Source organism: Lissotriton helveticus, chromosome 7 (assembly GCF_964261635.1).
Source record: "Lissotriton helveticus chromosome 7, aLisHel1.1, whole genome shotgun sequence".
NCBI classification, from domain to species: Eukaryota; Metazoa; Chordata; class Amphibia; order Caudata; family Salamandridae; genus Lissotriton; species Lissotriton helveticus.
The window spans coordinates 207076672-207104511 of NC_136068.1; the positions used below are offsets into that span (position 1 = coordinate 207076672).

The window sequence follows — 27840 nt, forward strand, 5'->3', positions numbered from 1 at the left end:
CTAGTTTTCTAATATTGGGATCTAGGGGATTGTATCCCAGACCACCTGCACCTATACACACGCACACCATAGGGATTCTGCTACCAGTGCGGGCAAAGTAGCCTTAATCCCCTGTTCTGGCTTGATTTTCATAGAGGTGAATGCTGGGGCTTGTGGTACGGTACCCGTTCAAGCATCTGGGGATCGTCTTACCTGTAATGTTCAGGATAGGACGGCGCAGCCGTTTCTTAATTGGAAAGCAGGAATGCAACATCGAAGCCCATTGAAGGGTGAAAATTAGTCCATAAATTGATTGTGAAGCACAACAGCCACTGGAGGCTAAAAAGTGGGTACCGTACCAAAAGTGCTGGCTCTGTGTGTGTGTGTGTGCTGGCTCTGTGTGTGTGTGGCTCTGTGTGTGTGTGTGGCTCTGTGTGTGTGTGGCTCTGTGTGTGTGTGTGTGTGGCTCTGTGTGTGTTTGTGTGGCTCTGTGTGTGTTTGTGTGGCTCTGTGTGTGTTTGTGTGGCTCTGTGTGTGTTTGTGTGGCTCTGTGTGTGTTTGTGTGGCTGTGTGTGTGTTTGTGTGGCTCTGTGTGTGTTTGTGTGGCTCTGTGTGTGTGTGTCTGGCTCTGTGTGTGTGTGTGTGTGTGCAAATGCAATAGGTCTCACATTTGCAAGAGATTAAGCTATTGGTATTGTAAATGACAATGCCATATCTGTTTTCAAAACCAACACATACATAAAGAATTTGTCATTTACAATGCCAATAGCTCTAACTTTTCCAAAGGCGAGACCATTGCATTGTAAATACTTGTTTGGAAATGCAGTGGTGAATTAAAAATTTTCATTCTGCAGTGTAACAAGTTAGAGTTGTGGACCATCATAATTCCTGTAAGATTGATTATACATCGCTGCAAAAGGCAGAACTCCACCACATCAAGTGCCAATTCGCATGGTTGAGCTGTCCAGGATTCAGTTTCCTCACTTGACCGTGCCTTTGTATGAGAAGGTCTGGCCTAAAGGGAGCCTCCTGTAAGGGCTGACAGACATCCTACGGAAGCTGGGGTACCAAGGCTGTATTGCCCACGTTGGTGTTACCAGAACAAGGGTTAGTTGTATTTGCCTGAGTTTCCTTACCATGCAGGGAAGCAGTGGTAGAGGTGGAAAAGTATAGGCAAAAATCCCTGATCAGTTCTTCCACAGTGCATAGCCCACGGACTGTGGGTGGTTGGTGGTGAAGCTTGGGCATTTTGCATTTTCTGAGGTGGCAAACAGGTCTATCTGTGAGGTACTCCAGCATAGGAACTATTTATGAAGGATCTGGGGATAGCATTCCCACTCATGGACTTGATGCGTTGTGCAGGTTTGCAAAGTCCTTGTCTGCACCAGGCAGATTCTCAGTAATGAGATAAATATTGGAGTGCCCAATTCCAAATAACCTTGGCTAACAGAGCTGAAAGGGCGTGTGCACCACCCTGTTGCTGTAGGTATTACATGGTGGTCTTGCTGGCTATTTTAATGAGAACCACTCTGGTGTCCTTGAGGTAGAGCGCCAGACTGATATTACCATGTTGAAAGAGAGGGGTGATGTCCTGCGGAGTGGTCTGTTAAAATATTCCAATAAGATGTAGAGGTTGAGGAGCCACAGGTCGAAGATGGGTCTGAGACAGCCGTGCTTCCAGGGGATGAGAAAGTAGTGAGTAGAGGCTGCACCCTTGGTGTTGCTGGGTCACCCTCGCTATAGCGTACTTCTGTAGGAAGGAATTAACTTGTTTCTGAGGGAGAAAGAGGTGTGCACAAAGTGGGATTTTTTATAGTTGGATTTAATAGCCGTGTTGGACTACGGCTAGGACCCGCTTGTTGGTTGCTTATGCTAGGGCGTCTTTGCCTCAACCAAAAGCAGCTCTACTAAAAATTAACAAATCAGGCTATGCTCCCTTCATTTTGTTTACTTTTTAGTCTCTTTTCGTTCTTGCTCGCCATTTACCCCCCTCTCTGCCTTATGCTATAAACCACAGGAATCTTTAGACAGACAGTGGATGTTGACCTTCAAAAACTATCTCCAACTGATCCAGTCTGCTTGGGACATGCCCAATAGGATAAATGGCCAGTCTGGACCTAGTGAGGAGTTTGACAGAGTTACTGATAATGTTTATAAATATTTAAGAGGTTCAAGGGAGTGGATTTTTTTTTAATCCAATCCTGTCCTAGGGACAGGATGTTTCAGAAATGTACTTGTCCAGGAAAAAATCTACCTGTTCTTTGAGGTACAGTGAGGTGAGAAATTATGGCAGCGTACTCATTATAGCAATAGCTAACAGTAGCCCTTCAGAATATGCTAAGGTTCATGTTTTAAATAAAGTTTGAATTATAGTGAGGCTCTGATTACGCCATCTTGTTGAGACTCTACATACACGGCTGTAAGTAGGAGGAAGTATTAGTTCCAAAATGGGAAGTCGTGCAGACCTACAAACTTGCATCTTTAAGGGTATCACCTATCCAATCTCTTCCCATACTAGAAAAGGTTAAAATTGACTCTGGCATTTGGCACGAGTAACACTTTTTCTAGGGTAGAAGAAAGGTTCTCCAATGGGTGAATCTATTTTCTCACTAGAGAAAAACAAAGAAAAACAATTTTACCGAATGATTTTTGCAACTGATCAATAGATATACACATTAGCAAACAGATGTGTGCCCACCTACTTATATGAAAAAGAAATTCAAAAAGTTTAGTAAAAGTAGGGCTTCCAGGCCTACCTTTGTAAACTTGTGAGTTCCTGGAAGTCGTAAACTTGCCTCAATTCAAGATTGTACAACTGCAGGTGCACTTGTCTGATGTTTAAAGTGTGCCCCCCAGATTATTTTAATGATGTCCATTATGGTTTTACTCTAATTCCTGAATGCTCACTTTCTTTAAACATTTGCATGCATCAAACACATTTTCTTATATAATGCCATAGAGAAATGACATTTAAAGATGCACAATAGTTTAGCTAAATTTTTAAGTTGCAATTTTTGGCGTGAATTTTCTTTTGAAAGCAATCACCAATCTTGATTTTATGCTTCTGTATGTGTCTGCATATATTCATGGAGCATTTTAAACAGCCTAAAATATTTTATTTTTTGCAAACGTGTACATGTTTTTATAATTGGGAGAACTGTCAGGAACACAGCTGAAATTCCAGCTCCCTGAATTCCCTTTGAGTGCTCACCCTAATAGTAACGATGTTGCATTCATGAATCATATACACTTTTGAATAATGTATACATATAGACACAAATCTTGCTTTAGTGGCATACAATCCACTTTAAATAAACAATACTGTGGAACTGTTAGGTGGCAGGCAGAGAGTTTGTGCTGCAGGAAAGTGTTTTCTGGCCTGCTGATCTACTGAACATAAATATGAAAACTTGTTGTCCTTTAACTTAATATATACAAGGCACTGGACTATAAGAATTCAACATCCTTGAGAATGTATCACAGCGTGACAAGGTTCCTGAAGTGATAATGCAGAACATTTATAAATGGGGTGATGGGGAGGAATGTGTGGGGGCACAATGGAGGTGTGCTGGCAATATGATATAGTTGTGGGCATTTAATTGTTGATGCATTAACATGTTAATGGGTTTGGGTCATTGAACACAGCTGTCTGATAAGGGCTGCATGGGCGTATACTGGTGGTTGTGCAGCCTTCTGATGCCAGATTGGGTGCATACCATTTATGTATTTATTCATGGTGGGTGTATTGACATTATATAATTCTAAAGATTATTTAATTGTTTAATATGTCGCTCTAGTTATAAAACTTGTTTGAGGTGTGAAGAATGTATGCTGGGGGTTGGAGTAAGGGCAGACTTCGTACAGCAGGGCCTTGACATGAGGTGACTACATCACATCATGATGTCAGTTTTTTGGTCAAACCACTCTGAACTTAGTCAATTTAAAGTCATGATATAGATATGTATATAGATATATATATAGATATATATATATATATATATATATATACACACACATACACACACACACACACGCATACATACACACACACACGCACGCACGCACACACACGCGCACACACACACGCGCACACACACACGCGCACACAGAGTTCTGGTTGGCTTTGCTTAGAACATAGCATTAAAGTTAACTACCTGATAAAAAAATAATAAAAAACACCGAAATCCATCAATTATGGTGCCAGTGTACCGTTGATATAACCACCCTCTGTAGTGCAAGTCTCTGATAGGGCCTCATTAGTTACAGGTTGGCTTATTCTTCCACTGAGAGGTGGCTTTTGTTTAGCATATAACGTAAGAACAGTTTGGAAAAACTGAATGTGAGTTTAAAAAAAGATAAAGCAACTGTGAGGTAGATTCAGCTCGTCAGGTTTTGTGCACACCAGTTTGGTGGTGGAGTGGGGCATACACGGGACGGTGTCTATGACCTCATAAGGCTTACACCAATAGGAAAGGCCATCTTAAATCATATCATTATTACGATAACCCGACACCCAGGACATATTGTTTGGAGTTAATGGCAACACGTTTTAATGTGTATTGTAGAAATTGTGCAGTAACACATAATGGATCATGGAAGAGCAATGACTGCAGTTAAGGTAATGTTTGTGTCCATGTGTTAATGCTGTTGAAACTTGTATTTATGGTTCATTAATGCAAAGCCTTTATTATTAGAGTGAGCGCTCTAGGTAAATGTTGTAGGCTCAGACTGTACTACTGACAGTGTCTCCAGTATAAAAGTGTACACACGTTTTCAAAGTTTAGCAATATGACACTATGTATAATGCTCCCAGAATGCTCTCTGACTAGATGCAAATATTTGCAGATGTTTAAAAGCAAGCTTGAGGAGTCTTTGCTTTCAAAACAAAATGTTCATAAACAAATGCAAGTATGGAAAAACATTTGGTTAAACTACTGTAAAATGTTAAGTACTATTTCTTAGCAACATCATTTAGTAAGATGTGTTGATGAATGCTAGCATATACCAAATATACTTATAATGGAAAATCAGTGTAACCAGTTTCAATAAGATTGTGGGAAACAAAAATAAACATGAATTGGCAAAGCCAGTAGGTCTCAAATTGATGATCAGCGTTTTGGTTTTGTCAAGGTCTGACTTGGTTTGGCATGGTTTTTGTAAAACCAATTTGGTGAGAGAGCTACCTGGCCCTCACCACTCCGCAGCCTTCGACACAGTGTCCCACCACACCCTCGCAGCCAGACTCCACGATGCCGAAATACAGGGAACCGCTCTCGACTGGCTCTGCTCCTTCCTTGCCAGCAGAATCCAACGGATCAGATCGTCCCGCCTTTCCTCTCCGAACCCACAGAGATCAACTACGGAGTACCACAAGGATCATCGCACAGTCAGACGCTCTTTAACACCTACATGGCCCCCCTCGCTGCCATCGTCACACAGCATGGACTCAGCATTGTATCCTACACCGACAACCAGCTCACCCTCTCCCTCACGAAACACCGTGAAACCACAAGACTCAGCTTCAAAGAAGAAATGAAAGGCGTTGCATCTTCGATGAGCAGCAGCTGTCAGAGGCTAAACTCTGAGAAGACAGAGTCCTTGTCCTTGGACCCACCCCCTCAGCTTGGGATGACACTTGGTGGCCCACCGCCATCGGCACCCCCCACTCCCACGGACCACGCCCGGAACCTCGGCATCATACTAGACTCCTCCCTCACCATGACCCAAGAGATCAATGCCGTCGCCTCCGCCTACTTCAACACCCTCCACAAGACCTTTAATTGGACACCCTACTGAAGCCGGAAAGACTGTCAACCATGCAGTCATAAAAAGTAGACTGGACTACGGAAATGCCCTCTACGCTAGAATCAACAAATCCACAACATCGGACCCAAATGCCTTAACGAAAGTGTCTCCTTCCACGTGCCGAAAAGGAACTTCTGCTCCGCCGACCTCGCCCTAGCAGAACTCATCTGCAGAACCAGAGCGGGTGGAAGAGCCTTCTCCTACATTGTGGCCAAAGCCTAGAATAAGCTCCCAGTCAACATCAGATGCTCCCCAACTCTGCACACCTTCAGGAAGAGCCTCAAGACCTGGATCTTCACTGAACCGCTGCAACCCCAAGCTCCACCACCCCTCCCCAGTGCCTTGAGACCCTCATGGGAGAGAATCGCTATAAACCCTGATTGATTGACCATTATAACAAACCTTGGCAAAAGCAAAAATAGTTTTTGGGCTCAAAAAGCGCACATTGGCACAGTAGTTCCTGGCACTGAACAAAACTACTGTGTGTGCAGATATGCTCCTGGTGAAAGAACAGAAAGCGGTCACTCACAGTGAAGCCAGCTGATAGACAGAGAGACAGAATTTTAATAAACACTAAAGACCATGGTTAAAGCCAGACGTAATTAGGGGCCCAATTATTAAATAAAGTCTCAAAAGTCCACCCATGGTATAGGTCCTTGTATTAATTGCAGATGTACAACTTTCGTGAATTCACAAAAAGTTACAGAAGTAGGCCAAGAAATTGTACTCCTAGAAAATATTTGGGAACTGCATTTTAGCATGAGCAAATCTGCATGTGTAGATTTGCTCATGAAAAAATCTGAGTGTTTGCAAGTTCACTTTCCCTCCAACCACTTTTTTCCAAACCCTGTATAAAGTTTCGCATCTGCCATGGTCAGGAGTTAAGTTCCAACCTTTCTCAGTATGGGAAACGATTAGAGAAGAGTTGGTGAAAATCCTTAAAACATGCAAGTTAGTAGGGTTTCAGAGACTCAAAAGGACATTCCAACGCTGGAACTATTGCTTACCACTACCTTCAGCCCCACTATGTAGATCTACAAAAGCGTGGCAACATAAGGGAATGGCTAATATTCAAACCCTACTATGGTATGAGCCTGGCATAATCAGAGCGTCTATATCAGAGATTATATATAATGAGATTGCAGCCATAATGGCACAAAAGGGACAAGTGCATTTTGTTACTGGACAAGTAGATTTGTGAAGCAACCTGCCCCATGGACAAGTAGATATTTTATTAAATTCCACACCCCTAAATACACACACCATTCAATAAATATATTCATAGTGTCATTAGTTCTGATAATGCGGATGTGAAACTTACTCTAACTTCTGTCAGAGTTTCGGTCAATGGTAACTGAAGTTGTGATGTCAAGTGTTAGGTAATTCATATTGCACGTGGTACATGAGTTATGGCAGGTGTGTAAGTAATGGTTTGTAGAACAGGCCATAACTGGTGAATTTCAGGGGCTTTTTGTTTTTATTCTGTAACTGAGTGTGTGTGCGCGCAACCAGAATGTGTTTGTGCGCACATAGAATTAGCCTCCTATGCATACATAATCTTTTGTACACAAATACATAACCATATGTACGTCTGTAAAATGGCGCAAATAAATATACATAACTACTCCTGTATTAAAATGTATCATATCACAGAGAGTATCTCCTAGGGAGTACGCTGTCCTCAGATCCTGCAACCGATTTAGGTGGGAAAAAGGAGTAGAAAGAGATACTATTAACTCAATACTTCATTCATAATGGAACGCAAGCCCAAGAATGTTTCATCAACATAATGTAGAAACCGCTGTAGGGAATGTGTGTTTGTTTTGAAGTGTAACTACATTTAAGCGCATGTTTTCCTTCATATCAACAATGATAAACATCGAAAAACACCACAAATAAATATGGGTCTGAAATGTAGACTAATTATAGTATTTATTTTTTTTTAAAACTATATCTGCAGTACAATTCCCATAATTATGTTGCTACCAAGCCTCTCAGTAGGAAAGAAGCCTCATGGTAGTTACAAATGGGCATCCCATATTTTCGGTAACAAAAATTACTACCATTTTGCTCTCTGTGATGTAACATTTCTCCTTTCCGTCTTTGAAAATATAGCTATGAATAACGGACAAACAAAATGAGCAATGTATGTTTCTAAGGAACCCGCTTCAAATGTTTCGCAATTAAAAGCAACTAAAAAATGACCCTTATAGGAGAGGAAAGGACCAATGAGAAAAAAATGATGTGGCAAAGAAGTACATGAATCATACACAAATCTGAGTCTTAATGTGGACTGTGAGACAAGTTTCAGTTACGGTATCATACCAGAGGATGAACAGGGGGGGTGGGAGGGGGGGCACAGCCACTACACTCCTTAAGTGGGCATCTACCAACTGATCAGAAAGTACAGTAATTCATCTCTTTTCACTGACTTGAAGCTAATTGAGACTAGGGCACCTAAATAGCAGCTATCTCACCTGAGGACGTGTAGCAAAGAATGAAAATGTTGACAATAATTAAGATCTGTAGCCAAATCACTAAGATAAGTTGATCCTAAACTTTTCAGAAGACACAAAGAAACTTGCAAAAAAAATATATACCTCTAGTCATGCTAACCCCAATCAATGTAACACTTATCGAATTTTTTTTTTTTTTTTTTTTAGTTCAACAAGATTTTATTGAGAGAAATAAGGATCCAAATAATAGCAGTCAAAATACAAAAAGGTGATACACTCCAATATGAGTAGAACGTGAAAAACCAAACATGGATATCATTTGATCAGTAACTCAATTATATGTAAATAAAATTAGAAAGAAGGGAATCAATATGAAGTTACTAATATAAGTCAATAATGGGTATATCGTGCATAACGTGGAACATATCAGTCTCTGAAATGAGGGAGGGGGCAGGGGAAGAAACAAGAGCAAAAGGAGGAAGGAAGGAAAGAAAGGAAAAAATAGCAGTAGACAGAAAGAACGGGATGAGAGGACAGGAAAGAGGGAGAAAGAGAGAAGGAATCCCACAGGAATAGCCCAATGCAACGTAACTAGCAGACCAAACATTAAGTAGACAAACCAATAGGAAATCGAGGGACTACACCTTGCGAGGAGAGGTCCATGTATTCATCCAATGATGCCCAAATCCCACTTGAAATGGAAGGCGATAGGTGTGCTAGATCTACTGAGGTGTGAGCACTGCGTAAGAAGGAAACCCATGCCCACCACGTATGGTAAGAGACTGATGAGAAAGATTTCCAATCCATAAGGATAACCTTTACCGCAATAGATAACAGAAGATCTAACAGCTGTAATTGTAACAAATCAAGGGGAAGGGGCGTAGGAGCAGCCCAGGGACCTAATATAACTAGAGGAAAAGAGAGCTGGAGCTGAATGTCAAAGATAAGAGATAAATGTTGCTGAATAAGGTCCCAAAAAGGTTTAAGTAAGGAACAATTATAGAACATATGAGGGAAATCCCCCGCCTCCAGGCCACAACTCCAACAGAGATCATCTTCTTTAAGGTTGAGAGAATGCAGACGTACAGGTGTCCAGTGGAGTAAGTTAATCGAGAAAAACTTGGACTGTATTAGGGAAGGAGCTATTTTGTTACGAAGCGCAAATTTGCTAATGGATTGCCAAGCTTCAGATGATAAATGATCTGTAATATTGTGATCAAAATGACGCATCCATTTTTGTTGTGCAACCGTCTGGTCAGGAAGCGAAGTAGAAGATAGAAACTTATATATGCGGGAGGCAACATGACCAGCTTTAAGCCAAATACAAAATAGCGAGACGGTAGGGGAGGAGGGATGAAGACGAGTTTTTGAGATGGCAACCTTGATTTTAAGAAAGGTATAGAAGTCTAGATTAGTTAGAGAGTGATTGAGCGCTAAGGTAGAAAAAGGTAAGGGCTCCCCAGAGTCACTATACAGATGTTGTACAAGAGAGACACCTTTCGTAGCCCAATATGACATGAGGGTGGGAGTGATATTAAGTTTAATTTTGGAATTACGCCAAATGGAAGACCATCTAGTTTTGTGCAGAGGAAATGCCAGCTTCCTGTCGACTCTCTTAATTGCGGAAATTGTATCAATAATTATAGAGCGGGAAAACAGAATGTGGAAAGTGGAAGTAGTACAGAGAGAGGCAATTGGTAGAGGTGCAGCTAAGTCCTGTTCTATGTGTAGCCATAAAGGAGTATGATGGGATGGGGGAGAAAACCATAAGGCCCCCTGAGAGGCCAAGAAAGCCGTCTGATATTTTTCCCAATCCGGAAAATTACACCCCCCCATATCACAGGGTCTACGTAAATATTTATATGCTAATCGAGCGCGTTTACCATTCCAAAGAAATTTGGCGGTGATCCCATCGATTTCCCGAAAAAAAGAGTCGGATAATTTCATCGGAATCATGGATGAGACAAAATTAATAATCGGTGTGATCATCATTTTTAGGGTTTGTAGGCGACCCCACCACGAAATATGTTTCGGAGACCATGTATCCAGAAGACGACGAACCTTAGTAAGAGTTTGAGATTCATTATAGGCAACCGTGGTATGTAGCGTGGAACAGAAATAGATGCCGAGATATTTGAGATGGGTAGATTGCCACTTAAAGCCAGCCGAACCCATATGAGCAGGGAAACAGTAGGCATTTAAAGGGAACATTTCTGTCTTATCTCTGTTTAGAGTGTATCCGGATACTTTAGAGAACAAAGAAATGGTGTCAGAGATAGCAGGGATGGCCAACGCTATATCATCTGAGAAAATGAGAACATCGTCAGCGTAGGCAGCGGTTTTAAGACAATGAGGGCCAAAGGAAAATCCTTTGATATCAGGATGTAAATCAATCAGCCGAAGGAGAGGATCAATAGATAACAGAAACAAGAGAGGGGATAAGGGACACCCTTGCCTCGTGCCCTGGCAAAGATTAAAAGAAGAGGAAGTAGCACCATTAACCCTAATGTTAGCTTTAGGTTGGGAGTATAGAGACATTACCATGTTAATAAAAGAGTCTCCGAGGTTATGTGCACATAAGACAGCTCGAAGGAAAGGCCAAGAGACCTTATCGAAGGCCTTTTCGGCATCGAGGGCTAAGGCCGCGGCAGGTAATTGGGATCGCTTAGCCGCTCCAATAATATGACAGAAAGTGCGGATATTGTCTCTTGCCAGTCTACCCTTAACAAATCCAGTTTGGGAGGGATGGATTAGCTTAGGAATAAAAGATTCTAGACGTTTAGCCAAAATTTTAGCAAAAATCTTCGCTTCCATATTAAGAAGCGAAATAGGGCGGAAATTCTTAGGATCTGAATGATCCTTACCTTCTTTCGGGATCACTACTATTGTGGCATCAGCAGCTGTACCAGAAACAGAACCATTACGAATGAAAGTGTCAAAGACAGCTTGTAGCTTAGGAACAAGTAGCGGAAGAAAGGTTTTATAAAATAAGATCGGGTATCCGTCTGGACCAGGAGCTTTCCCCGAGCGGGTGGCCTTGATAGCAGCCGCTATTTCCTCCGGTGAGATAGGAGCATTCAGAGTAGAGCGATCTCCTTCTGAGATTGATTGAATCGGAATTGATTTTAAAAAGTCTTGGCACTTGTCAAAAGAAGCCTGGTTAGAGGGGGTGTATAATTTGTTATAGAAATCGCGAAAGACTTCAAGAATTTCCTCAGTTTGGAATTTGGTAGAGCCAGTGTGGTCTTTAATAGAAGAGATCTGGGAGGACTTATAGGAAGAATCTTGGAATTTTAGCGTGGCAGCCAAGAGTTTCCCAGCGCGATTCTTTAAAAGTAACTTTTTGGACTTTTGCGCCTGGAAGCCGATATGAGCCCGTTTAGTGACAATAGTATTATATTTGTATTTTAGGAGCTTAATTTGTTGTAGGTTAGTCGGGTCTTTAGTATGTCTAAAGGAGGCCTCCAGAGTTTTGATGTTAGAAGATAAGTCAGTAAGTTCCCTCTTAATCGTCAAGTTGCGTTTGGACATGCATGCTATAACTTGGCCCCGAAAAGTACACTTAAAAGAGTCCCATAGAGTTATTGGAGAAGATACCGAGTCCTCATTTTCACGGAAAAAAGTGGTTATGTCCGTGGAGAATTTATCCACTTGATCAGAGTCATGTAACACTTCCGTATTAAGTCTCCAGGAACGACCACGCGGTTTCGGCGCAAAGGACGTAAGCGTAAAAGTGACCGCAGCATGATCGGAAATGACAATGGGATGAATCAGCGGAGAGGAAGAAGCTGAGACAAGAGAGGAGTGAACCAGGAGATAATCAATACGAGAGAATGAGGAATGAGGGGAAGAAAAGAAAGTAAAGTCACTGCCAGTGGGATTATGGAGACGCCAAATATCATGTAATTGAGCAGTGGAACACATGTTAATCATCTGTTTATGTGCTTTAGGTGGACGAAACTGGAATGCAGAGTTCCTGTCTAATAAAGGATCCATTGGTAAGTTAAAATCGCCACCAACAATGAGATTGCCAGCATGAGGGGTGTCATGCAATTTTTTAGAAATGGATTTCCAAAAGGCTGGATTATCCACATTCGGGGCATATATATTCATAACAAACAAGTCATGTTGTCCATCCGACAATTTAGATAGAAGCCAGCGACCCTCAGAATCATGCTCAGAAGAGATGATTGATAATCCTGAATTCCTTGAAACTAACGTAAGCACCCCATTGCGTTTACCAGAAGCATCAGAACAAGACACATCCGACACCCATTCTTTCTTTAAAAATAAAGCTTCTCTACTGGTAATTTTAGATTCTTGAAAGAGGACTAAGTCTGCCGAGAGCGACTTACAGTAATCCAGGATTTTAGATCGTTTTACTGGATGATTTAATCCCTTAACATTAAGGGATAATACATTTAAACCCGGCATGGAACAAAGGGGGATACAAACGGAGACAGCATTGATGACAAACAAAGAACGGGGTGCAAACAAACAGTGGACCAGCTATTAAGCAAAATAGATGTTACGGGAGCAACCATGTGGGAGAACCAGGAAAAAAGAAAGGCCAGAAGAGAAGAAAGACAAGAAGAGAAAAAGAAAAGAAGCAGAGGGGGAGGTCTAAAAGAGACCCACATCATGCAAGGGAGAACGTGGAAAGGGCGAGTAGGGGAACCGTATTAAGAGCAAAAATTGGTAAGGAGAAACAGCCCAATTATTAGAAAAAATCTCACGAAAATAAATAAACCACATGAAGAAACAGCCGAACTCAGTGCAAAAACAGTTTGAAAATGAGGAGCTGAGACGCTATAAGAGGAATAATACACTTCAGGGCAGATTAGCGATATCATAACATGAACAAGATCATATAATGAAGAACAATTGAATCAAAAATGCAAAAAAAACTTAATTATGCAATAAACAACCTAAATAATATGTAACATTACATAAATATAGTGACGAATAGGCAGCTAATTCACATAGTAATAATAACAACAATTACATAACTATACTATAGAGTGGAATCGTAGAAGGAAAAAAAGATAAGTGCAAGAGAGGAGCATGTAGAGACAAGGAAGAGACAGAGATGGAAGAGGGAAAGGAGCAGAAACCGAAAGGAGAATTCTACTCCGCTATACTAGAACAATAACTAGCATAAGGTAAAAATGAGAAAAAAAAAAAAAGTGCTAGCGAAAAAAGAAATAGTATATTAAATACAAGCAAGAAATCTGCACCCAATAACTATAACCAGGCAAGTATCATGCAAAGGATAGACCAGAAAAGGAGGCTGAGAGAACGGAATTGAGAAGGAAGAAGAGATTCAAGAGTAGTATGGAGGAGAGAAAGAGAAGAAAGAAAGTACAATAGCAGAGAGGTAAATTAGCGTGTAAACACTACTAGAAAGAAAGAAGAGGAATTCATCTTGAAAGCAGTACAACCACAGGTATAGAGATAAACAAATCAGGTCCCTGAGGCCCCAGGAGCCTGCGTTGTTGCTCTTTGAATCTCCATCTCTATTTCCTCCTGGTTGTCTAAGAACGTTGTCAAGTCTACCGGTTCATCGAAGATCCTGGTACGTCCTTTATAAGTGATGCGAAACTTGGATGGACCTGAAAAGGAAAAAGGAATGCCCAAATCGGTGAGACGCTTCCGAAGATTCAAGAAGCCTTTCCGTCTTATGACTGTGTCTCTGGCAAAGTCTTGAGAAATGGAAATGCGATGACCCTCCCAGTTGAGTTGTTTAATCTTGCGCATATGAGACAGAATCAGTTCAGTGTGTTGATGTCGTAAGGGTTTAAAAATGATTGCTCTTGGCTGGGTGGCTGCCTTAGAACGAAACGTAGGAACACGGTGTGCTCTTTCAATCTCAAAATCTCTGTGAAAAGATAGTTGGAGTGTATCCGGAATCCAATGAGATAGAAACTCAATCATAGAGGAGGATGATTTCTCTGAGTCCTCCGGCAAGCCAAAAATACGGAGATTGGATCTCCTATTACGGTCTTCCTGCTCCGTGAGGTCTCTGCGCAACGCCACCATAGAACGCTCCAGTTGAGAAAGGGACCTGGATTGCTTTTGCATCCCATCCTCTGCAGAACCTATTCGTGTTTCTGTCGCTGATACACGAAGAGAAAGGGCTTTAAAGTCATTCCGGATAGCAGACACTTCCACTTGCAGTAAGTCAGTGTTAGTCTTTGTTGACTGCGCAATTTCATGAACTTCATTCAGGCGCGCCAAAATGGTGTCCAATGTGGAAGCATTGTCTGCCTGAGGAGATTCAGGCGACGGAGAGACTGACTTAAGTCTTTTTAAAGATGCGCCCAGGTCCTTAGAGTCCTTGCTGTTCAATGACCGACTCATAATGACAAGTGACGTAGCAGGAGCCTGAGAGAATACACTGGAATAGGCTGGAACACCAAAGTTGCGCAAAATATGTAGACTCAGTGTAGAACAGTGGCAGTTTACGCTCAAAACACGCAAAGCAAGAGTAGCTGTTCAAGTATGAGGAAAGTTGCGCAGGAAATCTCTTCAATAAAGCAGAACAGACACCTCCATGAAGAATGTGAGAGAAAAAATAAAAGCGAGCATCTCAAAAGACCAGCCAAGAAGCAAGAAAGTAACATCAAGGAAAAAGCATAAATGTTACCATTTCAGCCGTCGTGTGTAGAAACCCTCAGCCAAGCGCTGAATACCGCAAGTTTGTATCTGCTGCGGCGCCTCAGAAGTCCGATGACAGGAACGTCATGCGCGACAAAATGGCGGTCGCCCTTCAGGAATGCGAGCGCCTGTGAGGAATAATTCAGGAAACATATCCTCGGTGGCTGATAACGCGGAAAGAACAGCGTCGTGAAGGTCACCGCATGTTCCGCCGCTGATGAGTGAAGTTTCAGGTCGCAAGGGCACAAAGAAGCGGAGAGAAACGCTCTACGGGACCAACTCACCCCGGAGCTCATGCGCGGCACGCCATGTAACAGCGGCGCGCAAGCCACGCCCCCCAACACTTATCGAATTTAATACAATTCAATTAAAATCTCAACCTCCTAAATAAAGTAAGACCAACAAAATGAATTCTAATTTCAGGCAACATTTATGCAGAGAGGCATACACTCAACCTAAAATGGAGGGCACTTTCAATGTTAAGGATTTTGAATTTATTTGTAGACACTTTTAGACATGCAGGATGGTCTGAGAAAAATGAATGAGAAACTGCTGCCTACTTGTGAAGAATATATCGAACCAAAACGAAGAATCACCAACAGGGCAATACAAGAGCAACCATCCACTGATGCGTTTACCATACAGCAAAAAACACATGTGCCAGCAATAGCATAGACAATATGCATTAAGAACACTACCCCAATATCTTGTTTTTCCAAAGTCCACAAAATAGTAATGACTCTTATAACGATACAGAACTCATGTCTCGATTTGTAGTGAAAAAAATGTTAAAGTGTCTGCATTAGCAAACTAGACATTGATGATTTTTGGACAGGTTTTCATTACAGTGGTTGTACTGGACACCATCTTTATTTAGAAGGAGGGATACTGTGTTGTTTAGAAGGAGATATAGGTGAAGAGAGTCAAACCCATACATTCTTAGTTTAAAATATCACCATGGTATTACAGAAAGACTACACATTGTTAAAGATTGGACACTGGCGGGTAAGGTGATCAGAAAAGCAGTGTGGGATTCCAGAAAGGTGGCAATGTGGAAGATTGGACATTGCAGTTGGCACTGAAGGTTTACATTATCTTCTTGCTTCCCCTAAATTATGCCAGACGTGTGACAAATGCCCTCTGAAGTTGCTGTACATTGCAAAGAGTAGATGTGAATCCTTCTTGTGCCTGGGAGCAACCCTTCCCTGCTGGCTGGTGACAGTTCTTTCCTAGCTTGGGGCAACCCTGCCCTTCCTTATGGTCTCTAAAAGAGCAAAGCCATCTCCCATGAGCGAACACCCCGGCTAATACCCTGGACCTTTAAAAAAAAAAAAAAAACTAAAAAAAAACACTACGTAAAATAAAAGAATTTTACAAATCAATTTGTTGCCTGATCCTGCTCAATGGGTGGATGAAAGCCGCTGTAGGTTCTTGGTAGGCCCACAATAAGTCTTTTGCAACCAGACAGCTTGTGATGTCTGGCAGGCTAGAACTAAACATTAGCTTCACTGCAGAGGCAAGCTTGTATTTTTATCTGATACAAGAATATTGCACACTTGCACCTCTTAAACAGTGATTCATTGAGCTGCAGAAGGCGACAAAACATTTTGTGATTCAGTTTACTAACCTTGCAGGCAGCCATTAGTTAATTAACAAGTGAAATGGCACAAACTGTAAAGTTATGCAACTACGCATGAAACAGGATTCTGCTGAAGGCACCCTTGGCCAAGGCAACACTTAAGCTTTTATATGCAAATTAAAGAACTGGTGGTGCAGCTCAATTAATATTCACAAAAAAGCAACTGTTTGAATCGTTCATTCTACATAAATACTAGCGCTGGGGTAAAAAAACAAAATGAGGAAATACACGTTTGTCAGGTAGGCTTTAAGAAGCCAAAGTAGCAAAGCTTGCAAAACACGTTTAGTAAGTTTAACCTTTTCAATCTTGGCCTTACCAATGTACAACAACAAAACCACAGCATAAACACGGACTATCCTGGATGTTTCTTGCTCTATTTGTGACAGCCATTATACGCAATTTATTTTGCCACCTTAGTTGTAGGATGAAAATAAATTAAGTATCTGAAAAATATAAAAATACATTAGGAAGATGTGCTTTAGGTAATTATTTTTTATGTGTAAATTTCAGGTATAAGAAATAACGTAGGCTGGGTGTTTTATGGAGCTTTAACCATGTTTAGTATGCCATTTCACAGACCATTGGCATGATTAAATGCTAATACAAAATCCCTATTCTTATAATTCAAGTAAGCACTAAGCATTTAAAGGTAATCGCTGGGAGGGGACATGTAGGCGTGTGCCATGAAGTGCTAAGACTTGCCCATTCCTTTCCAGTTCTGGCCCTCACTGTTATCTGGGTGGAACTAGGAAAACATCTACTAGACTCTGTAACTTTATTAGTCACATTCGTATTGGTTACAGTTCGCTTCAGTCTGAAGGGCCAATGGCCAAATGGAGGCAAAACAGACTACAGGAAGTGTTGGAGAACATAACAATTGGGGCTAAAGGTAGGCGAGAAACAGTCACATCATGCCTCAAACTAATTTCCCAATTTAATGGTGAACAATGGATTTTGTTGAAACTCTAGGACAGACCACTTTAAATACAACCCCCCCAACGGTTTCTCTTCCCTATAGCAATAATATAACCCATTTCATATCCAAGTGCTACATCCAGGGTTTTAAAAAAATGTTTAAAGACACAATTTGTACATACCCGGAAATACGTTTCCTCCTTTGGACACTAACTTTTATGGTTAAGAAATGTGTTTCCTTAGATATTGCATTTTGTGGTCACTTCAAGGCACTACAGCGTATAGAAATAAAGCAAACACGCAGTTTGGACAACTATAGTAAACAATGAATGATGCATTTAAGGCTGAGTAATGATCTAAATATCTACAAACTCATGTACTGAAGTGAAATATTCCCGCCAGGCCTTGGAATGACAGGTTCATTAGGAAGGTTCACTTGCTCAGATGGTGCACACCTTTAGATGAGGGTAGCTTAAGTATGTAGGTCCCCTGTCGAGTACAAAATATGGTCGCCTGCCAGCTTGCGAGTCCTACTTCAAACCTTTTATTGATTGCCACCTCCTTTAGGAGTTCTCTAATACATGCCATCAAGAACACTCCGCCACAAACCACATTGTGACAACCTTCTCAAAATGTTTGAGTAAAGATCTGAAAACCCGGATGGAGGTTACTCCCATAAAACTTTAAACCATCTGGAGTTGTTCAGAATGAAAGATTGAGAAGTGAAGACTATAGATGTCGGAGAAAAGCATTGCACACTTGCTTAGCAGCACTTAAATCATCCAACACTATTTAGATCTCTTTTTTCCTCTCAAAAAGATTTACTCTACTGTATAATGATTTAACTTATCCAAAATATCATTTCCAAGTTTTACATTTCTTTTATTCATGTAAAATACATCAGTTTGTCCACAAATAACTGTAGGCTTCGGTTGCCCTTAGTTGTGCTGTCAGCAGGTTCAAAACGGCCTCAGTACTGAGACCTGAGAAGACTTTGGGCAGCATCTCCAGCACCCCCCAAAAAAGGGTTGCTCTCTACTGAAGAAGGACAATTATCCTGAAACATGTGTCTAGAGATACACAGCACTGGCTGCACCAAGAAGGTGAAAAACTAAAGCCGGACACCGAAGAAAGTGTTATCATGCACTGCATTTATTATGATGCATCAGGGCACACTGAGTGCTGGGGTATGAGGGAGTGTGCGCCCACCTCCTCCTATTCAAAACGGCCACATTTTGGCTCTTTCAAAAATCTCAAGTGAATACACTAACGCCAATTGGCTGATACATAACCAGCATCCCCGTTGTAGAAGTGTTAAATTGCAGAGATTTGAAAGCCAAGAGAAATTTGGGAAGAGATGGAAAAGATGACTGCCTAATTCAGAACGTAACATTCATTTTCTGTAGAAGTACCTCTGTTTACATCAAATGAAACATTAGGCATGTTATTGCAAGTATCCGGTCTTATTCAGTTGTGATCATTGGAAGATGCACAGTCTAGTCTCTCCGTCACCCTAAAAACCTCAACATAATTTTGAAACAGATAAGGTCCCCAAAATACTCACACAAAGTAAACATGAAACTACCAATGCAGAAGGATCAGAGGGGCCAAGTATTATCTAGCTAGCTAGTAGCCACTGTGGAAAACGGTTTTCAATATGCGCTTATGATGGGTTTCTTGAAAGTATCATATCACATTGTAATATCAAATAACACTGACGCCATGACAGAACGGAAACTAATGAGAAAAGAAAAATACGTAAAATAACATGGTGTCAATGATGAAACAAGACAAACATTAAATTTAGCACAAAATGAATCAAAAACTGAACTTGGGTAACATCGGTTTTAAATTAAACGAGTCCGAGAGAAACGGAAAAGCACTTAGACGCCTTTTCAAGGTGGCTGAAGACTGAAATACTATTTGGTCATTCAATTAATTCTGAACCAGAAAGTCCATAAACTGATAAACACAGTGAAAAAAAGCTACGATAAATAGCACAGAATGCAAATATTAAATGAAAACAATGTAAAAGGTGAAGCACAAGATATAGATTAATAGCATTGGCAACTGTCATGCCTGAAAAGGGAGGCACAGTGGACTCTATGCTACAGAAAATAAAAATAAAAATCACAGAGGACAGAAATTATTAACCAGAGCAAACCAAAGCACTCAGAATCCCACCACTGGGCATCACAGGGCCTTCCCTACACGTTTTAATGTCAGAAAGAAACAACATAGAAAATACTAGTACTTACTAATTTCTATAAATAGTTCATTTACGTTTATGGCATTTTTGGCACTCGTCTCCACAAACACTGCGTGAATAGAATCTGCGTAGTCTTTAGCATCTCTTTCCAAGACCTCTCTAAAAGACAAAAGTTTTCAATTATTGCAAAACACTTTTTGCCTCTTAAAATTTCATATCATTTATTCCACAACCTCTTAATCGATTTCCATGTCAGTAATCTCTTTGCTGCCACTTGTAAATAGGCGTACAGTGTAATGTTGGCTTGAGCTCCTGCAGAAATCAGTGTGGGGAGCAGATTCAATTGCCTAGGGGCACAGTATGAGATTATGATACATATTTCACTCCCCATTTATTTGTATCTAGGAATGCCCTTTGGATGTTTCAGTCTTTTGACCACCCCATCAGAGGCTAATTATTTTTCACAATGCTGCTTTAACACACGAATCAAAATAAGAGATATGAAAGCACAATTATACGAAACGGGATCTTAGAACAAAGGCTGTTTTTACCTGACGTCATTCAGATCGCACTTATTTCCTGCAATGGCTACCACAATGTTGGGGGGACCGTGCTGGCGCAGTTCCTTCACCCAATTCTTTAACGTCACAAATGTTTCCTGTGAATGAGAAGAGAGGCAGGCACGCAGTTAATTTCCGGTCAAGCAAAATGAAAGTAATTTTTGCTTAAAGCGTAAATCAAGCATATATCTTACTTCTTTTGTAATGTCATATGCAATGATCGCTGCTGCAGAGCCCCTGTAGTACATTGGTGCGAGTGCTCGGAACTGTAGAAGAAAGAAAGAAAATGTGAAGAAAAGTTCATAAGATTTCTGTTTTTATCCTCAACGTCTTTCTGGTAGTGGAAACTTTACAGATGTCCCACACACTTTGCTCCATACTTTTGCAAATTGTAGTCTGAATGTAGTGAGAGCCCGAAAAGCTGGACGTCTTAACAGTAAAAGAAGAGCATATACGCTTCTGCATTAATTTCCCCAAATTGAGAACTAAACAGAAGTTAGCTGGACTTCACCATCAGCAACAGTAAAATGCTTCTGCAGAGTACAATCAGGTTGATACAGAGCACATATCTAACCGAATCCATTTTCCAAGCATACAACCCAACCCAACTTCAAGTAAACATTCCACTCAACAAAATATGTTACTAAAGCATGTGTGCACAGAAAGGCCTCCAACAGAAGCCATAAATCAGCTTAGCGCCAACACTTGACAAATTAAAATAACTTAAAGAGCCACTGGGCACATATATACGGTCAAAGGGAAATCTTGTGTTGGAGCCGAACAAGTCATTAATCAGGGGTGGGTCGCGGGGACTTGCTATCAGAAGTGGGGCTAGTCAGTCTCACCATTTTGTAATACCAATACTTCAGCAATGAGGAACAACAAAGTCAACTATATCTTTGAAAAAACATGCAGAGTAAGTATCACACACAAATCCAGATAACTAAAAGTAACAGTAAGGAGTTGTCACTCTTTCTTTAGACTAACAAAATAAGCTATTTTGTTGAAAACTCCGACTCAAAATACCCATAAGAACTGAATTAAAATGGATCCTGAAAGTGCACAGGACTGACTTGAAAGGTAGAACGGACTGCAACATGGCTCCAGCAGGTTGCCTGTAGACTGTGCGAAAATTATTGATGAACTAGAGAACAGACCGAAGAGACGCCCTTAAGAAAACTTCAACGAGAAGAAACATAAAACATTCAGATTGATAACTACGTTAAGACTGAAGGTGGTGATGATCTTGGGGTGAATAACCTGGATCAGCCATGATGATCTATGCCATAAGCTGCTCCGAGTCCACGTTTAAACACTGATTCAACACCAAGACTAATAGGGCTATAGAATCAGATAAATGTTGTAGAAAACTAAAACAGGTTTCCAAATAGCGTAGAAAAGCATTGCCTGGTGCTGGGACCATAAACCACTGTGCACTGCTATTATGACTGTTTTGCTTACTTTCATCCAGACTGGAGTGAAGTATCCTCGCTAACCCTGTTTCTTGCGCAGGGCACTAAAGAAGTTGAAATGTAAATAAAATGGGCTTTTGGACATACCCGCTTGACCCAGGCTTAAGTTTAGTCCGGTATTGTGTGATAAGGCTGAAAACTATGACCGTGAAAAGTTACAGTAGCCGTTCCACTTAAGCTAGGAACTGACCTGAATGGACTGGGAATAAGTGACATTAGTAGCTATGTTACACTTCTAGACCATCTGGTCACAACTGAGAGGAAGGGCATGAGAAGGGTGGGTGCAAAGGACAGCCTTCTCGAGCAGTCCTATTAATATTTGAAAGCAGGAGGTACATTAAACCTTTTTTGAAGAGGGGGTTCTTTTTGGCTTTTGATTTCGGAACCACCATCCCAACAGGAGGGTTGATAAGTTTAAGCATTTTCACAGGCCTATACATTTAAATACTAATCGAGGTAGGATTGGCGAGGATGTAGGGGTGCCGCCTGGAGAGCCTGATTTTTACCAGGTGAAGAGAATGGGCAATAGTGGGTTACAACGGTGTGCCAAAACGTGGCAGTTAAAGGCAGCAAGGTTTCCTCTACAAAGGACCAGTGCTTTCGTACATGTCCGTGACCTTTTTCACACTTAACCACTTTTCTTCGGCCTTACATCACCTTTACAAGGGCAGAAACACCAAGATGCTCAAATGGCCTTTCTTCTTCAAGGTGACTTCAAGTTGACCAGGCAAGAGAAACCAATACCTCTGCACTGTAACAGGCTAATCTGAAAGGTGAAAATACTCAGGAAGGGGTGTATACCACAGAATACCAGCAAGCTCTCATTCAGTTTCAGTAATGCATAGTTCGTCTTGTGGACTCCGCTCCGGTTCTCCTTGCCTGCTGCATGTTTAGCACAGGAAAACGTTTGCTTAAGTAATCGGCCAGTATGAAAATTAGAAGATTTGGCAGACCACCACCGACATCTGGACAACTCGAATTTATGAGCTCTACGTTTCTTTTGGGCCAAGGCACAAGTTTTACTTGCTGACATTGCACTATTCCGGTTTCTTGGCTGTCAATATTTGAATATTTTCCACCCAGAGGCTGAGCAGTTAATAGAAATCGCCTCCTCAGCTTATCGAGAAAGCATATGTGGCCAGAAACTATTTCAGTATTTCTGCAGTCATCCTGGCCAAGGAGTTTAGGATTCCTTGTAGTACCGATGCACTGATCAGATCGGAATCCTTTTGCAGGATTAGTCTTCAATGTAGAGTGGAGACCGCAACAGCATGCGAATGAAAAATGTCATAGCCACCGTAACGAAAGTTTTAATTCTATTAAGGACTTGGAGGAGAGAATTATACTTCCATTTAATTCGTTTTTAATAAACAGCGTTTAAACAACTTCATAGAAACTACAATTCCAATTAATCTCTAGGAATTTAGTTAACAGCAAAAACAGACCAGTTCGTCTAGGCAGTTCAGCCTCATCCAATCATAGGTCAGCTCCTCCTATGTAACTCCTTGTATTCGAGTCCTCAACCTCTTTCGGCGCGCAAATCATGCCACAGCTATATCATCACTGGTCCTGCCCTCCCGAATCTGGATCTGTAAAATAGGAACCAGTTACCACAGAGTATCCATGGGCCGAAACCATAATAATAAGGCCACTTTATTACCACAAGTATCAACAGCGTATATCAATTGTATAATCCAACTATATTAAACAACATACCAATAAACCAGACAAAGTTAGAAAGGAAACGTCAATACCAACTAGTCATGGGGTGGGTTAATTGTGAGAAGGCTGCATGGGTGCGATAATCCTTGCCTCGGAGTCCTTAATAGAATTGAAACTTTCTGTTACAGTAGCTAGGAAATTTACATTCTATATCAGGACCCGGAGGCGAGGATTAAGCTAGTTTAAAGCTTGCCCACAACATGCCGAGCCATATCAAACACCGGCTAAAAATAGAACCTTTTGAAGGTAGAATCAGAGACCAATCAGCAGCATTCATAGTGCCTTTGAGACCACTGCCCCTCACGCTGAGTGTGTGCCAAAAATCCACAGGTCCACCCACTTCATGCATGACCCACCAAACCCAGCGGGCTATGGTCATGGAAGACACCACCCTTTGGGGCTTCCGGAGTGATATTAGAAGTTGCCTCTCCCCCAGGTCGAAATTCTGTGGACATGTCCTCATGAACTTTGAGGCATTGAACCACGCAAACTTACGGGAATCCGAAAGGACGGCCAATCAATGACCCTGGTATTGGACTTCGTCCTTCTGCTAACTGTAAATGAGACTCCAGAAGGAGAAAAAAACTCATCCCGTAATGTCCAGGGCCCATACATTTGAGACCAGTCTACAGGAGATCAAGCATAAAAGCATGGCTAGCTTCACAAATAGTGCTTTGCAGAGCAAGTACCTGTTCGGTTGCCAAGAAAGGATAAGGTTAAGCACCTTGTTGACATCTCAGAGAGCCGAATATCTTGGTCCTGGGGGGAGTGATAACTGAATCCCCAAGAGCAAGTGGAGAACAAAGGGGTGCTCCCCACCTGGGCCCTATCCAGAGGGGCGCGCCCCACAGAAATAGCGGAACATTTTAATCGAGTGGTATTCCAACCCCTCCTGAGCAATATTTGCAAAAACATTCAAAACGTGGACTAGCTTGGTGCCCACGGGGTCACAACCCCGTTACACACACACACCAACACCACCACCACCACCATTGCGTCCAAGCAGAACAATACTGTTTGTTGGTCCTGGCAACCAGGCCTTTGACAAGAATTAATCAGCCTTGCATGAAAGGCCTTGGACCAACCACAGACGCCTGAAATCCTCCATGCCATCAGTCGCAAGGAGCCTTCCAGATCCAATTGATGGGGGAGGAGATCTGGACTGAGTGGAAGCATCGGAAACAGAGGGGAGTTGGACTGGAGAATCCCAAGAAAGTTCCAGTAGAACTGGAAACCCCACTTGAGACTTCCAGATCGGGGTGATCAGCACCACCTCCGCTTGCTGACGCCTGACTTGGGCCGCCACCCTGGTGATCATGGCACTTGGGGCAGCTGATGACCCAGACAAGACACAAACAGGTCAACTGAAAACAGACTGCACCAGGCCTGAAGCGTGGCAAAGACCTCTGGGTTCAGCTGCCACAGGCTGGCATCTCAGAAATGGTGCGATAGCCAGTCCGCCACCCAATTATCCAGTCTGGGAAGGTACTCCGCAATGACTGAGACCTAGTTCTCCAGACAAAACTGGCAAAAAATGGTTTCTAGACCCGAGAGCGCCTTTAACAGGTGCCTCCCAGATGGTTGATATACCGAACCGCGGAGATTTTGTCCATCTTGAGGAGCACGCACAATTGGATATTGTTCATTGTCCAACATCAGACTACAAACAACCTGGCCAAGAGCTCCAAACAGTTGATATGTAACGTCTGCTCTTGCAGAGACCACACACCACCCATTGAGAACTCCCCACATCAAGCGCCCCAGCCTAACCTGCTGGTGTCAGACTCCATAACGAGGTCCAGAGTGGAGCCAAAGAGCGCCCTTCCATTCCAGGCTTCCATGTGAGAGAGCCACCTGTACAGTCTGCAGGACCCACGCATCCGACGTGATAGATCGCCAGACATGGATCAAATTTGCCAGCCGGCCCCTTACCTTTATGAGGGAAGAAGGGTGGACACTTACCGGAATTGGTGGACTGGTCATATCCTTTGCCTCCTCGGACCCATAAACGCCAGCCTCAGGTGGAAATTAGCAAACTGGGTCTGGTCCTGGTCCTGGTATTGTCCTCTCTGGGAGCCTTGCCCCCTTGCGGGGGTATTGTGAGGTAGCCTGTCCGGCTGAGCTGCCCCTGCCTCGACTGGCCCCCTGAAAACCCAATTTAGAAATGCTTTTTTTAATAGAGGACTGGGCCTTATCCAGCGATGTTATAGTATTTACAAATTTGCCTAATTCCTTGATAAAGGGCTCCCTAACGAGCACCCCCCCCTGCGCTATCGCTCCTGCCTCTGAATCCGCTAAATCCCCCAACGTGGAATCCATATTTATGAGCAAGGAGTGGCGATAATGAGTGGACAGAGTGCAGCTGGCATTACCAATAAATATAATGGCACATTGCACCCATACGGAAAGGATTTCTGGGGAAATCGAGGCCCCCCCAAGGACTTGGCGTCCTCTGCCATGTCGATCTTGGTGAACAGGCCAAGAACATCTAGGAGTTTATCCTGACACTCGCACAATTATCTATTGATCCCCTTTTTTGGATCTTTCATAGATTTTGCAAAAAAAGTGGCCATCCTAGGGTTCAACGCCGGAGTCAGAGCGACCTTCCCTTCCAAAGACTGGCGTGGGCACTCAGCCTTGGGCTTCCTTGCCTAGAGGGGCTCTGATCCTGGACACCACATATTTCACAACTTTTGAAGAGGAAGCCCACTCCGAAGAGCGAGGATGCGCAATTTCATCCAGATCTAACATGTCCGAATTATCATCCCCCGTTATGGGGACAGAGCCTGCCCCTGGGGCCAGAGGAGCGCATCACCATGGCCTGGAAGCAGCTTCGTGCTCATCATCACCAGGGTGAGGAGTGGGGTGGAAGCATCTGGGTCAGTAGAACCCCAGGGAGGAATGGTGGGCTGGTTCTGGGCCAAGAAATCATCTTGCAGGCTATCGAAAGCTTCGTAATTCACCCCGCCTCCCGGGGGAGTTTAGCGGAAACAGGGTTTGAGTCTTGAGGGGTGGTGGGGGAGAGAACTCGCGAACTTGGCACAAGCGCGCTCTATTTGCTGGGACAGGAGCTGATCCATAGGGGCCATAGCCACCTCCACAGCCCTGTATATAGAGGCATCAACTGCCTGGTAGTATTCATCATCCCATGGGAGGGAAACCAGTGGGTCCCCCTCCCCCAACATATCATCATGAGTCTCAATGGCAGAACCCAACGGAGAACAGCGAGACCAGAAGGAAGCAACCCTGCGTTTAACCTACAAAGCAGCAAGAACACAGGCTAGGACTGAGCGGTGGGTACAGCAGGCTGGAAGCACTGCACTATTGTAATGGGCTGGGTGTCAGCCACCAATTTGAGTGGGCACAGCCTCACCATCAGTTTGGGTCTTTGCCCAGGTACACCTCCCCTTCCCGGGTGCCAAGAATATAAGCTGGGGGTAATCCCTGCCTGGGAGCGTGTCCCTCGAAGGCCCCTGATACCAAATAAATCGTACGGACCCTATAGGGCGATTCACAATGCAGGCACACTATAGACCCGGTCGTTGAGTGGGCATATAGGACTTGATGCAGGCAATCGCCAGTACAGACCCCGCGTCACGGGGCGTCAACTCTCCAGGAGGACAAGGCTGGCGGACCAGCTCCGTTATGCGGTGCGTGATTCCAGTCCCAATATCGCAGGAAACAAATTGCGTGCCTTAACCAAACGAAAACGATGGATTTAGGCCTAAATCTCGGTACTGGGGTAAATGTATGACATTGTTCTGCATTCTGTCCATCAATTGTTCTTTTTGCATTTGGCACCCCTAGTGTGATGGATATGCCAAGACGTGGGTCCCATGCTCTCCATGTCACTGAAGTCAAGCTATCCTGGCTGATGAATGAAGGGTGAAACCTCGAAACCGGTCCTAGGATGCTTGTTTTCAGTCCAGGGAGGACCTGGACTGACAGTTCGGGCTGAACTGTTCCCATTGGGCGCGGGCTCAAGGCTGATTTGCATATGGATGGGTTCAAACTGGATTGGCATGGGTCGCAAAAAAACGATGGATTTAGTCGAAGCTATGACATTGTTCTGCATTCTGTCCATCAATTGCTCTTTTTGCAACAACAACAGAGCCTAACGCGGATCTGTGCCACGCCCCCTAGCAGGGTGCAGATCCCACCACAGTGTGAGCCGCACTGAGATCACCATAAATTACAGCCACAAAAAAGAGCGCAAAGCACCCTGCGGCCGGCAGCACAAAGGCAGCTCCTCCGATAAGGCAGAGGAGTGTCACCCCACTGCTTTTTAACATCATTCGGAAAAATAAAAGGATAATAACTCGAAGTTATAATTTATTTTGTTGTTGTTGCGGGCGGGGCTGCTCTTCTGACAGAGCAGGGGAGGGGAAGAGTGGTTTTCACTCCTTAAGTTCACATGAATATTTGG

General features: G+C 42.8%; 1 protein-coding gene across 1 annotated transcript in view; it reads right to left on the reverse strand.

Moving 5' to 3' along the window:
- Window positions 1–27840, reverse strand: part of RAB22A (RAB22A, member RAS oncogene family) — a 284054-nt gene that overhangs the window by 18173 nt on the left and 238041 nt on the right. The window contains exons 4-6 of the mRNA XM_078651959.1: window positions 20415–20486; window positions 20212–20318; window positions 19710–19819 (exon numbers count right to left, since the gene is read on the reverse strand). Coding sequence (XP_078508085.1) covers window positions 19710–19819; window positions 20212–20318; window positions 20415–20486 — 289 coding nt within the window. The remainder of the gene's footprint in view (window positions 1–19709; window positions 19820–20211; window positions 20319–20414; window positions 20487–27840) is intronic.